At 40.0% G+C, this 13,635-nt stretch overlaps 1 protein-coding gene across 6 annotated transcripts in view; it reads right to left on the bottom strand.

Moving 5' to 3' along the window:
- MAP7 (microtubule associated protein 7) overlaps positions 1–13,635 on the bottom strand; it is a gene marked incomplete at both ends in the record, with an annotated part of 119,366 nt that overhangs the window by 3,102 nt on the left and 102,629 nt on the right. For 5 of the 6 annotated variants that reach the window (XM_082047913.1, XM_082047912.1, XM_082047915.1 and 2 more), the window contains 6 exons: positions 6,357–6,495; positions 7,584–7,641; positions 7,733–7,783; positions 8,072–8,173; positions 9,653–9,848; positions 11,716–11,899. In XM_082047913.1, the coding sequence (XP_081904039.1) occupies positions 6,357–6,495; positions 7,584–7,641; positions 7,733–7,783; positions 8,072–8,173; positions 9,653–9,848; positions 11,716–11,899 (730 nt within the window). The remainder of the gene's footprint in view (positions 1–6,356; positions 6,496–7,583; positions 7,642–7,732; positions 7,784–8,071; positions 8,174–9,652; positions 9,849–11,715; positions 11,900–13,635) is intronic. The other variant, XM_082047914.1, reaches the window with a different exon arrangement.

Below are 13,635 nucleotides of genomic sequence, written 5' to 3'. Positions count from 1 at the left end.
CAAATCAATGCAATTGCTCATAAATAATATCATTGTCATTTTTCTTATTCTTTGGATCACCTCCTGCCTTCAGTTTTGGAGCAGCCTCTTCTACCTGCCGCTCAGCCAGAGAAAAAGCTCCCTTACTAGCACAGTTCTTTCAGTCCCTCCTCCCCTACAAGTTCTTAGGGTGTATTTCCAAGACACTACCCACTCTGCACTCCTCCTGCTTATCATGCCCAAGGCAAAAGAAACACCTCCCAGCATCCCCCATGTCAATCTGTACTTGCTTTCTCTATCTCCCACTTGATAGAGACACCCTATGAGCAAACTCTTGTCTGTCTCCCCCAGTCAGGAGGGTACCAGCACAGACATCCTCTGGCTACACAGGCTCTCCCAAAAACACATGATCATGTCTCACAGTCTTGTCCCTCCCCTCTCAACCCTTGTATTAGGTGCTGTATTGTCAAATCCTGCTGCCTTTGCAGACAGCAAATGCTGTCTCGCCAGAGGGGAGAAACTAAGGTGCCTCCTTAGTGAACAACATGACAATAATGGGACCACAAGATCCTCAAGAAAGAGCAAGTTCTCAACTGACACTCAAAAATCATGTGATCTTTCACAGGTGCTTCTTAAGGCCCTCAATACTTAGATCCTGACAATGTTGGATACCTGTTCACTATTCAGAACTCCCTGTTCATGTTGTTTGGAAATGCCTCAGCCACAAAGGCTCAGATGCAATTTTCTAGATTGAAACTAGGCTATCACTTTCCTTGGGTCATTTCTAAGCAGGTGACTTTGTTTCATAGGCTAATTTTCTCCTGACAGTATGTTTGCTAGTCTTAAAAACAAACAAAAAAACAACCAACCAAACAAACCACCAAAACGCACACCAACAAAAATACAACCTGCTTGTAATTGACATAAGTTATTTTCATTTGCTGGCTTCTTTGGGTTTGCAACTCATCACAAATGATCACAGAACTATTTTAGAGCACTCTCCAAGAGACAGAAAATAATTATTGTTCTTTTGAAAGTGGCAACGCTTTATCCAAAGCCCTGATTTTCTGTGAGCACAACATGCTGGCTTTCCTATCAGCCCTTCCCCATTTTTCAAACCATCACCAGTTCTTTTTCAGAAGAGTGCTCACCCATTTCTCATTTGTGGATAACATTGAACAATTTTCAAAGTTAAAAGTATGTTTGACTGCACTGAGTTTGCAAGCAGACACAGAAACCCTGATGTCTCACTTGGAGAGGTCACAAGTCACATCACCCTTTTCTGCCAGAGATCCACATCTGTAAGCTGAGGAGCAGAATCTGTGAAACGCTTTAGGACTAATAAAACCTGCTTTATCATGTACAGTTATTAGGTTATTTATCACTATAAGGTATCCTATTACTTATTTCATTCCCATCTATTACCAATAACCTTACCAGAGCTATGATAACACAGCAATTTTGATGGATGGGGTAAGAAAGAGGGGGGCAAAAGAGCAACTGCTCATTCATACGAATTAGACAGCACAGTACTTCAACAAGCATTGGTAGAATGAAGAAGCCTCTTGCTTCTGCAAACAGATGTTAATGTTTCTGTCTGATTGATCAGCTAACTTCACAGAGAAACAGTTCTTCACATTTATTTGTCACTGCACTGCCCGTATTGCATACTTAGACCAGATTTCACAGATTTGAAAGATGTCTTTGCGACAGGGGAGTCTATAAAATCAGAAAGAGGGTACAGAAGAGGAAACCATGACTATGAATCTTCTATATTTTATGCTATAAAATCTATATTATGTGCTATTTGCTCTACCAGATTACTAGGGGAATACCTTTAGAAGAAACAAAAGGAAAAACAGGACTGTGGAATTATTTCTAGTGGACATCTTAGAGGCCATAAACTCAAAAGGAGATTAGACAAATTCCTAGGAGACTGGTATAGCCTCCAGCTTCTGGTAATTAGCAGCTTAGGGACTACTGGAGCCTGTAGTTGTGTTTGGACCACAGTGCTCAGTAACCCTTCAGTGACCAGCAGATCTCCTGGTACTTCCCTTTTTTTCCCCCCTTTACCATCTCTCCCTATGACTGCTACAGGCCATTAAAGCAAAGAACACAACAAAGTAATGGATTTTTGACCTGATACAGCTGTCCTTACTGTCTTAGCAATGCCTCAGTATCCAGCACACTGGAGATACCTTTTTCAGATGTACAATATTGCAGGCCTGTTTCTAAGACATGGATAATTTTGGCATTCTAACATATTCCATAAGTGTGCTTGTAGCAAGACAGCTATGGAATTAAAACAAGTCTAAGCTACTCTGAGTGCATTTTCAAATGTAACAGTCTTGCAAGCATCTGAAGCTTCACAGCAACTGAAAAACCCAGTATCTGTGCAGCTTCACATTTTGAATGCAACACATTAATATTCACAAGACAGACTAGAGGAAGTTGAGAAAAGAGCAGCTAATTTAAGGAACTGCAACAGCCGAAAGTTAAACACTACTGAAATTTATTTCTCATGTAGATAATTTTAGCCAAAACTCTGCGTGGACATAATCTGTATGTAAATAATTTGAAAAGAGTAAAGAAAAAAGACCAGAATTTCTTAAGATACTGATTTGGAGGCCTTTGGAAAGTGCCATAATACTTCTGTGCCTGCTATTCCTGATATGAAAGATAAGGTCAGTGGCTTTATTTATTGACATGACTTTAAAGATAGATATTAACAGCAAAATGAACCTCAGACTTTTGGATTATTTAAATAAAGAAGTGTTCATTTTTAATCCACTGAGACAATACCACTGAAATCAGCCAGGAATGAGGAGCTGGAGGCCTAAGGAAGGGAAGGCAGCGCTAAAGAAAATTTGAAGTGGGCTGTCCCACATACTGAGCAGTGAACACTACAGAAGAATTTGAACCCAATAACATTGTCTAACTCTATATTTCTAAAAACTGGTGGGGAAAAAGGAATTACATTATAAGAATAACTATAAGGAAAATATCGTCAACATGAAGCACTGTACTGAAATAACTTTCTGAGAAGTAGCAGACAAGATCTAACTTGGGCAAAGAATTAGAAAGAGAAGAAGCAAAAATCTGCAAATGGGAGATGGATTAGGCAGCTGTGTTGGTTATCCAGCTCCAACTCCTATCACTGTCTTTCTTCCAGGATTCTACCATTCAGTAAAGCAAGAAAAAATAAGAATCTGGAAAACATCTTGGTGGAATATTTTATAATTTACAAAAAGTTTGAAAATACTTAAACATTATATCTTATTTTCAAACAACTGTTTGTTTTGGTTGTGGGGTTTTTTGTAGGTTTTTTTTTTTTAAATCCAATCCCAGAATCTAGCTGGAAGTTAACATGCCACTAGTAATATTGTAGCCTCCATGAACTACCAAGTTTTCTTGGTAATTCTAGATACATTACTAACTGGAAAATTTCCATGGTATGCTCCATTTAAAAATATATTTAGTGTTGCCTTTTCCATAGTACTGCACCCAGATGAGAAATTTCTTCATTTAAGTTCAGTTAGTTCAATTGTGAGTCTTCTCCTCACAGACTTAGGTCAGACATAACGTCACTCTCCCCACCCCAATAATTCCCTATGCTTCATTAGCATTTGAGCATTAAATTGTGTAACTAAATATACTTGAGAAGAAGATACTCAGAGGAAGCACAGGTGGCAAAATCAGAACCCTTGCAGCAACACTGAAAACTATGTATCACAAAAATCATGTTCATGTTCAGAAACATCATTTTAACTCAGATAACTACAAAAAGAGAAATTGGTTTTATCGATTGAGAATTAATGTAAGATCTATCTGAGAAGGTTCGGCGCTAACATGGTAAAGCAGCTCAATTCACAAGCACGTATATCTGCTTTTTAATTTCACAATGCAAAGTGATAAAGCTTTAAGCCTAAAGAAAAGTGATTATTGTTGATTTGTTTAAAACATAGGAGGAGTAATACCAATAAAAATGTTGACAAACTGTTAGGTGGGATAGATAACAGCAACAATCTATCATCTGCAATTTATTATTTATCAATAAAGCTAATAATTGTTAACAATAGGTATACAGTAAATAATGCAGATCACAGAATTTTCCGTAGTGTTTATGAAGATTAATTGTCTTAGAAAGCTAATGAAGTTCCAGTACAATATCTGCATTGCTGATCAAAAGCAGCAACAGAGAATGGTGAAGTATTTAAATCAATTGCTTTAACTCCACCAGAATTCTTTCATTTTTTGTCAGTGGCATTGCATTCATGGCAGTGGAAGTAAACATGCTATTTCCAACTGAATCACAGCCACAGAGCAGACACAGGATGGATGACATGATGTGGAAGAACAGGGATGAAGGTTCAACACGGTCAGCAGCTGGGCCACTTCTTACTACCCCCTCCAGAATAGCACTCCTGATCTTCACACAGACCTCTAGTGGCCTCTTCCAGGGCACCTTCTTTCAACACTACTGCTGCAAGGGACAGAACATTTGCAGTGTGTGGGGAGTGACCCCCAAATACAGACATTCTGACCCCCAGCAGAGGTACTTGGGGTTTGGTGGCTGAACACCAACCACCAGTCCTGTTCAAAGACATGCATTCAGGCCAGATCCCAGTGTTGTACAGAACAGACCCACCAACACTTACACTTCTTCTGGCCTGGATCCAGTGAAACTTCCCACACTTCCTACAAGGTAAGAGGAGAACAAGACTGGCGGCTGCTCTAGGCCTGAGGACAACTCCTTTCCTTCACCCTCTCGCCCACACACGCATGTGCCACAAGTCCCCAAGGCAAAGCCCTTTTCGAGTTCTGGTCAAAAATCTGAGCTACCTTGCCCTTAAAAAATGCTCAAGTCTCTTCCAGACAAAAGCTAAAACTTCCTTGGGGCTGGAGTGAGGTTGTCACACAGGAGACCATCTCCACCTGTTGCTGTTGTGTGTGTGCTACAATATCAAGTACATCTATATGCCAGAAAACCACAGCACATGAGATGCAGTACCAGTGGTGTTGTACCTGCTGCTTTTATCATGTCATAAAATCCATGCCACTTTATATTCCCTACAGCAGTTTTGAGCTCAGCTGACACTGCGGTGCTACCAAGCACTTCAGCCATTGCTTTCCCAGTCAGTGTGGATGCATTTTTAAAGCCTCCTCACCCTGACTTGGTGCACGAGTGTCCCCTTATACACACAGCCTACTTTAGTCACTGTTCTTCAGTCTCATTTGTTCGTTCTTCACCTCGGCCACTCTGAGCTTCCTTTCACATGGGTTATAGCGCTAGAGGACAGCATTCATTAGCATGGCATATCTAATATTATGAACATCCAGGTGCATATAAGGCTGTGAGTGATTAACATTTAATAGCTGCCTGAGACAATTATGAGGCAGCTCTGTGCAGGTCATCCAATGCAGCTCAGTGTCACTGACAGAACTTATCCCAGCAGGAGCATCCGTGTCAGCATGACTGCAGGCTAAGATCCCCCAGGCATATGGAGGGACTGAGAGGGGGCAAATTCCTCCTTCAATTAGTGCCAATCACACCCTGAAGCATACCACCCCTTCACAGACTCTGTGATGCCATGCATATTCTGGCACTTCCTGCATAAAACATGAAAGGACTGAGGGATTATTCGGCTTTCTGCATTGCTGAAACTGAAATAACTGACAGCTCATGCTTATGTAACAGACTTCACTCAATTCAACACCAAGGTTTCAAGCATTTCAACGGTTTCTCAAAGTCTGAGTGCCTTGCTTCATGGCTACAGAGAGCTCCTCATGTTAAATATTTCTCTCTCCAAACTCTCCTTATAGGGGACAAAGGGTTTTTTGTTTTTTGTTTTTTTTAAATGCAAAGCCGAAATGAGTAGCTCTGTATCTCACATGAGGGACTTCTGCTTGGTAAGCAAGACTTGCTAATGCTTCAAGTAGTTCAGAAACTGAAACATCTGGGCTGAAAGCACAGTATTTATTATTCCAATCAAGAAAACTTGCACTGCGAATCCAGAGTGGTTTTTATGAAGGTTAATTCATGGAAAAGAACAGAAGAAGTTTGCCCTTTCCATTAAGTTTTGATTTATGTAATATTAATAATTGCTAGCAAATACCACATTGTACCAAACGCTGTGAAGAATCCGCTGTATTTTCACAAAATTCTTCCCTATCAGTTAGTAAAAACAGGTTACTGCTAAGAGAAAGATGATAAACGCTCTTTTCTATACACCGGAAAAGATAAAAATAAACAGGAAACACAGCAGATTGAACAGCTGTCTCTTATTTAGTCAATGAATACACAGATCTGAAAATAATCTGTTACTCTAGTAACCCTCGTCCTCCAAATACCCTCCAATACTTATCAGTGTTCTTACCTGTCCACATTTACGGTGGGTTGGTGTGAAACAATCACGCGTGTGCAGGTGACGGGTTTCCCATTGTGCGAAGGTTGCGCTGTGTGCTGAAGCTGAGGTCCAACTGTGGGTTCCAAGGGAGATGCAGGACTGGTTATGACTAGAGAGAGGAAACAGGTTTTCATAAAACCAAGCAACATCATCTACCTGCAGATTAGGATAAAACCTTTCCTACAAAAGACAGCACAGTCAAGGCAAGCTACAGCTTTAAAAAAATAGAGTTCCCACCTCCCCCCAAAAAAGCTCCCAAACTTGTTTTTTTTTCACCTAAGACAATATGTAAACAAATAAATTCCAAACATGCATAGTGAAATACGTGACAAAAGTTTTCCTGGAAGTGCTAATTATAGCATTCACTTCAAACATTTAAAAAAAAGCAATACAGGCAGCCAGTGCTGTTATTTGTCCTCTGTGTTACTCAAACACAAAAGAGAAATAAAGATTAATGTAATTTAATATGTGACAATACAATAGGATAAGCCACTTGATAGCTTGACTTCTGTGTCTTTAAATACTTCTAATTCATACTCAGTGATTGTTGAATATGAGCTACATTTTCTTTTGCTTCCTTCATTGCAAGTATGAAAATCTTATATAAAACTTTACCTAAAATGAACTGAGGGGGGGAAAAAAAAGATAAGAGGGAACAGAAGGGAAGACTGAAAGTGTGGGTGTGACAGGGAGACTCTAAGCTTTTGCAGGAGCTAAATTTTGAAAGGAATAGAAATTAAGACCAAGTGAATAAGGCAGCAGGTGTGGAAGACAAATCACAGGGAGATGTTTGTATAATGAAGTTTGTTTTCATGACCAAGATGAAATAACCCTTTACGAAAGGGGAATAAGTCTGCAACAACCACATCTGTAATACTATATAAAAGAAACTATAGAATCAGTTTCTTTTGTGATCAGAAAAGTATTTGTTTATTTTCACTTTATAAATAAACTGGGTAAGCAACTCCCTCTCAAACACCAATGTGACTAAGCCACCAAAAGAGCTGACTCATTTAGTAATGGCTAACTACCTGTACAGAAAGACTGAATAAATAATGTTTGCTAAGACTCCAGTTATACTCTCATGGGTTTTGTTACTGCAATTAGTGTGCCAAGTTTCTGAACTGTATCTCAAATCATTGTGCTTCATAGGTGTTTATTCACCTGTTTTGCTCAGAACACTGTTAAACACAATACCTGCTTCTCCAGAAATATTTGTCTTTGATATATGTCCATTTTGCTGGTCATTTGGTTTCTACAAAACAAGCACAGTTTTGTAAATTAAAAATGGCACTGAAGAAGTGAAACACGCCCAATATTTACATATGTTAAGAAGCAGCACTGACCTTATCTACAGCTTCTACACGCCTAGTTCTCTTCATGATCTCCTCAAGCCTCTACAATGAAATGTAAAGGGGTAAAATAATGTTTGTTGGTGTTAATTTAAAATCACCTCTACCAAAACACAACTGATTGACATTTATCAGTTGCATCTGTTTATTGCAAAAAGATAAATTATTTACGACTGTTGGCAATATTCCCTTCACTTTCAGATCAGGCTACAAAGATGAGGACTGCAGCTTTCCTGAGGGCACATTTGTATCATGGGCAACTTTCTACAGTTGAGGTGGAAGAAAACTGCTAAGGCAAAACCAATTATAGCTTCTCTGCATGTACTGAGTTACCTTCTTCCTTTCCAAGCGCTCTTGCTCTTCTCTTTGGAAATGCTTTTCACGTTCTAATCGAACCCGCTCTGCCTCCTCACGTAGGCGAGCTTCCTCTTCTTTCTGAGCAAGCGGTAAAAGAAAGAGAAGTGAGAAAGAATTTACTACTTAAGGACAGATTTACACTGATATCTGCTTAACCGTGCATATTTACAACACCCTGAAAAGACATTTTTGAGGCTTACACGTCACCAACAATCTTTTCAGACTGAACTGCACATTTTTTTAAATTATTCTCCATGTTTTATATAGCATTAAGGGATGTATAACTAAACAAGGGACACCATATTTGGTTTTATACCTGTTCTCGGACATCTGCCTGAAAGCGCACCAGATGACAAATAAGGAACACATCTCCTAACCTTCACCATTAAAACAACAGCCAGGAAAGTATTAAAGAGATTCATGTTTTGAGTGGTGGATGCTTTACAGAGTCAAAAGCAGTAGAATGTGACAAACAGCCACAGATACATTTGCACAAGCTTTCCATTCCTGCTTTTTTTTTTTAAATTAAATGTAAAGCTTCTCTGGAATATACTGTAGAGAGGCCTTGCTCCCTGACAGTCACAATGTTGTGTGATAGAAATACTACAACTCATTTGTTACAACTGTAGCATCCAAAAATACTTGGCCATGCATTACATCTGAGTGCTAAACTGGGGATGTACCTCAGTTTAGCATTTCAAAGAAAGCAGCATACATCTTCTGAAAAAGAAAAATGCAGTCTCTACGCTATTTTCACTAACACAATCCTTTAAGCATTTATTTTCAGAAGCATAGATTTAATTACATACCAGAAGAAAAAAACTAATGTCTATGAGGCAGACTGCAGTGCTGAATTTTGCAGGCAAGAAAGTGCACGTGAAAACGGTATGTGCAAGAAGAATCCTATCCAAAATGCTTACCACAGCCTCTTCTGAAGTCAGTAAACCAACACTATGCCCAGCAAAAATGAGAGTACTTGAAAAATTGTATTTTGATGTATTTACTATTATATCTTTCGAGTAGCTGCTCCAATTTCAGGAGGACTGCACCATGTAAAGCTTATCCTTGGCTTGATTAAAGTGATCAAAACCTACACCTTCCCATTAGCCACACATAAAAGCAATACTGGACATAAGATTAGAACTCAGTTCTATGTCTCCAACGCTCTAAGTAGTTTGTCACCTTGGCATCTAGACTTTCTATGACTGTGGGGACAAAGAGTTCTCTGCTATAACACTATTCATCAAAAAGCCCCAATACAACTCTATTGATTTTTTTCATCACAATTTATCAAGAGAAGGAAAAGATTTGTTCTAAATAATTGAATTCTACAGGGAAAAAAGATAAAACGACTCTGTACGATATGTTTTTGTCAAGAAGAAATATCTTTACTCTTTGAACCACTCTATGGAATGAACTTTGCCCCAAACCTATTCACTCTGTCTGTAGCACTTGAGTTTTAGATATCCCCCTTATCTAGGTGCTGCACAGGAGGTGTTCTGTAATGCACTTTGCTGCTAACCAGACTGGCACAGAAATCCCGAGAGATGACCATACTTGTTTCTGAATGCGCTCCATCTCTTCTTTCTCCTTCTGTTCTCTCTCTTCTGCCTGTCGGCGCAGCCGTTCTTCCTTCTCCCGCTCCTCCTCTGCATCCTTTCGTTTTTTCTCTGCTTCCTGTCTGCGAGCTTCTTCCTCCTCTCGGCGAGCTCGTTCTTCAGCTATCCGCTGTGATAGCTCTTCCTTCTTTTGCCTGCAATCATGAAACAAGCACAGGAAATATTAAACAAAACAAAAAAAAAAGGGGGGTGGGGGGAACAAACCACCAGACTCCTGACCCGTGACACCAGCACTGCAGAGCAGCTGCATGGAGTTTGCACTGCTGCCTCATTCATAAGTTGTCTGTTTTGCTTCCAGCAGGGCACAAAGGCAAAGCCCCATGGAACACAAAAACTTTGCAAGGCAATACCAACACTTCGCTGGCTTCCACTGATCTATGACTTGTGTACTTTCTGAATCAGAAACAATATAATTGACTTTAATACATCTTGCAGAAAACTTCTTTCTGTAATTTCATTTAATCATCTTTTGAAATAGTATATACTTTGGCACCCATTTTATCCTGTGTCAATGGCTCCTGAATTTGAAAAAAAAAAAAAAAAGTCTAATTCTGCTGATTTTTGAATGCTAACTCCCAACCTCACTTAATGGCCCCTCATAATTGTGAGAGTGAATAACGTTTCCCTTTCACCTTTGATATAAGCTACAAAGTCCTAATAATTTGGGTAATAATATCCCCACTCAGAAGTAGAGAGCAGATGGTCTTCTCAGCTGACGAATCCTCACCTGTTTGGTAGGTTTTCATATGGGAGCTGCTCTATACTTGTGATCTTCCTTGATGTCTGTCTGAACTTATTTTGCTAGTTTTACTATCTCAAAACCATAAAACTTAACATTGAAGATATGGATTCACCTCAGATAGTTCAGAATGACATTTTCATTTTGCTCTCCTTTTCTAGTAACTCATAACAGTTCATTTATTTTTGTTGACCATGACTCAGCTGATACTTCCATATACATAACTACAAACAAGATCTTTTCCCTCAGAAATAATTAGCCCAGAGACCAACACATGAGATAAGTTAGGACTATTTCCTTGTACACATTCCTTTATGCATACCAGTATTGAAACTCAACTTCCATTTTGTATCTCAGCAACATAAGGTTCATCTGAAACTCTTCACAACTCCTTTGTCTCACTAAAGACCTCACTGACCACAACTCCTTTCAAGCTCATATATGAAGGCACTGAACAGAAGCTGAAAACTTCTTTAACGGTGAAAACGGATTATTCTTTACCTTTTGTTTTCCATCTTTCAGCCTTAGTATTTATTCTCTATATTACTCCTATGCCACAGCAGCTTGTTTTCTTCAAAACTCCTTTTGAGGGGGGCCATGCTGTGAGCCTTGTGGCAAGCCAGACTATTCTAACTGGCTCTGCCTTGTTCCTGTGTTCAGTGATGTTGTTAAAAAACTCCAACAAATTCCAGAAGCATGGCATCCCTCTGAGAAGGGGTTTAACTCACGTTACTGCCAGAGTCTTAAGTATCCAGATAGTATTCTACTAGAAAGTGAGATGAAACATCAGTTAGTCGCCAAAACTGTTGGGGATCTTGACTTTAAATGAGAAAATAAAGAGTTTTAAGTAACAGCTGTTGGAGAACTAAACACCACCCATGGTAGAGATCTTACAATTTCAAGTAAGCAATATTGTCCCAATCACAAAGTTGAAAACAGCTGTGCATAGTTCCCTAGCTGGAATAAACAAGTATAGCTTTGGAAATCTCTGAGGAAACAAAGAATCACTACAGCAAGTATCTGCTTTCTCATCCTATTTTTAAAGCATTTTTAAGATAAGTTTTAACATTACAGATCTGTTTAGGCATAAGTTGTACCTATGAAAAGCCCCAACAGGACAATTTGGTTTTGGGGAGGAATTTGTGCCTCCTGCACTTCAATACTATGATTTACATATCACAATAAAACAACAGAATACACACAATAGGCGGCTAGGAGGCTGCTGAAAACATCTCTTTTCCACTCCAGAGGTCTAGAATCACCTTTCAAGCTCTTCTCTCTCCCTTCTTTCTTGCTCCTCCCGTTCCCGCTGCTCACGGGCAAGGCGCCTCTTCTCAGTCAGCAGCCTTGTTGCTTCTTCGGGGTCAGTTGTACCTGCAGAGGTCTTTGGGGGGGCCGGGGGTGAGGAAATAGCTGGAGAAGCAGGAGGCAGGGACGGGCTGGCTGCTGAAAAAGATGGGAAGGAGAAGTAATTTATACAGACACAGTAGCCAAGATAACACTCTCTTACAAGGAATAGAAAATAGTTTCAAATACTCTATAAAATATATTCAAGCTTGCGTGGTTTTACCAATGATTCAGAGGAAGAACAAATTTCTAGATGCTAGGGGTTCATGTTCCTTAAGGGAATTTCATTTTTACAGGATACATGTAAGCAGCCGCAGCTGAAAATTTAAGCCAACTCCTCTGTCAGAAGAATAAATGCTGATAGCTGCTCATCTGGAGTTATGCTGACTCAGCAAGTTCCTACCATCACATTTCTTAAGTTTTCCCTATTTTGTATGGAGAGCAGAGATGAGACATTGTGATGTTATATTTTCTTCTCTCTGGTGGTCTACATCTGAAGAGCAGAGCCAGACTCTTTGGTGATAAGCCAGTAACTTTTGGTGACTTGGTGATCTCAAATATCAACTGCCTGAAGTGATCTGCAATAAGGGTAGGACACAAACCATCATAAATTTTGCAATTACTCCAACCTGAGGCAACTCATGGAACCAGAACACAGCCTCTTAACCAGGCTTGCCACTACTGGTGAACTATGGCTTATGTTCAAACCTTCATAGTGTCTTCAGGTAAGTTCTTTATTCAGGACCAGATTTGGTCGCCTGGTAGACAACATGTTACAGGTTTTTCTCAAGTAAAACACTAGTTCACATTTCTGTAAGTTTGCCTGGCACTCTCCAGCACAGGTACAGAGCACCTCAACTGTGTTTCTTTCTCTGGAGGTCAGGGACCATCACCCACACACAAGTTAACTGAAAGCAGCATCCCCAGGGTAATCACATCTGGTAACACAAACAAACGTGGATAGGGAAGACTTTGAACTGCCAATGCAACCAGATTCCAATCTAGGAAGATACATTTAAAATAAATCACCTCCTGGCTGTTCCTGATGACTTTAAATTTACATTTTTAACCAACCTCTGGGATGTTACAGCATTTTCCACACCTCACTAACAACTTCCAAGAGGGGTTTCCTCCCTGATTCCCCCTCCTACACCTCGTGTATACAAGCACAAATTCAGCTGCTTTCTCTGCGCTGAACACTCTCATCTCCTGACCTCTCTGCTCTCTTCTTCTATAAAGAAAAAACTATGCAGGTCTTTCTACAGCTGCTTCAGGGCTTCCACCTTGAATTCAAATGATACCTGTACACCAGTAATTTAAAGAGTGCCAGGGCCTGTTCTCTCACCCTAGGGTGAATGGGCATAGTTTAGGCTCAGCCAGAACACTCTACTCTCACATTACAAAACAGGTATTCAGTCCACCCCAAAGGAACAGTCCAGGCCTGGGCTAACCTCCAAGAACTCAAAAAACTCTGGAATGGTCAAACATAAAAAGGTAAGTAATTTAATCACCGTAAAGCTTGGGAGCCCTTTAGAGCTGCGCTCTTAGTAGCCTTGGGGACAGAAAGTAAGAAAATGTGGGGCGGCAGTTACAGCCTGGATCAGAAACATAGGAGAGCGCCTCTGTAATAGTTAAACAGTATAAATTACAGCATTCCTGCACCTTAGCCCTTTGTAATTTACTAATATGGACTGAGGCAGGGCTGTCACTCCTGAAGCGAGTGGAGCTTTGTGCTTCTTGGGGCTCACTTCTTGCCTCAGGTGCTGAAGCTGGCAGAGAAACAAGTAGCCTGTTGAATGCACACCTTCCCCACTGTCAGAAAAGATAACTTGCAC

The sequence above is a fragment of the Streptopelia decaocto genome (assembly GCF_964273445.1).
Source record: "Streptopelia decaocto genome assembly, chromosome: 3".
Classification (NCBI taxonomy): Eukaryota; Metazoa; Chordata; class Aves; order Columbiformes; family Columbidae; genus Streptopelia; species Streptopelia decaocto.
This window is presented reverse-complemented; position numbering and strand designations above follow the sequence as displayed.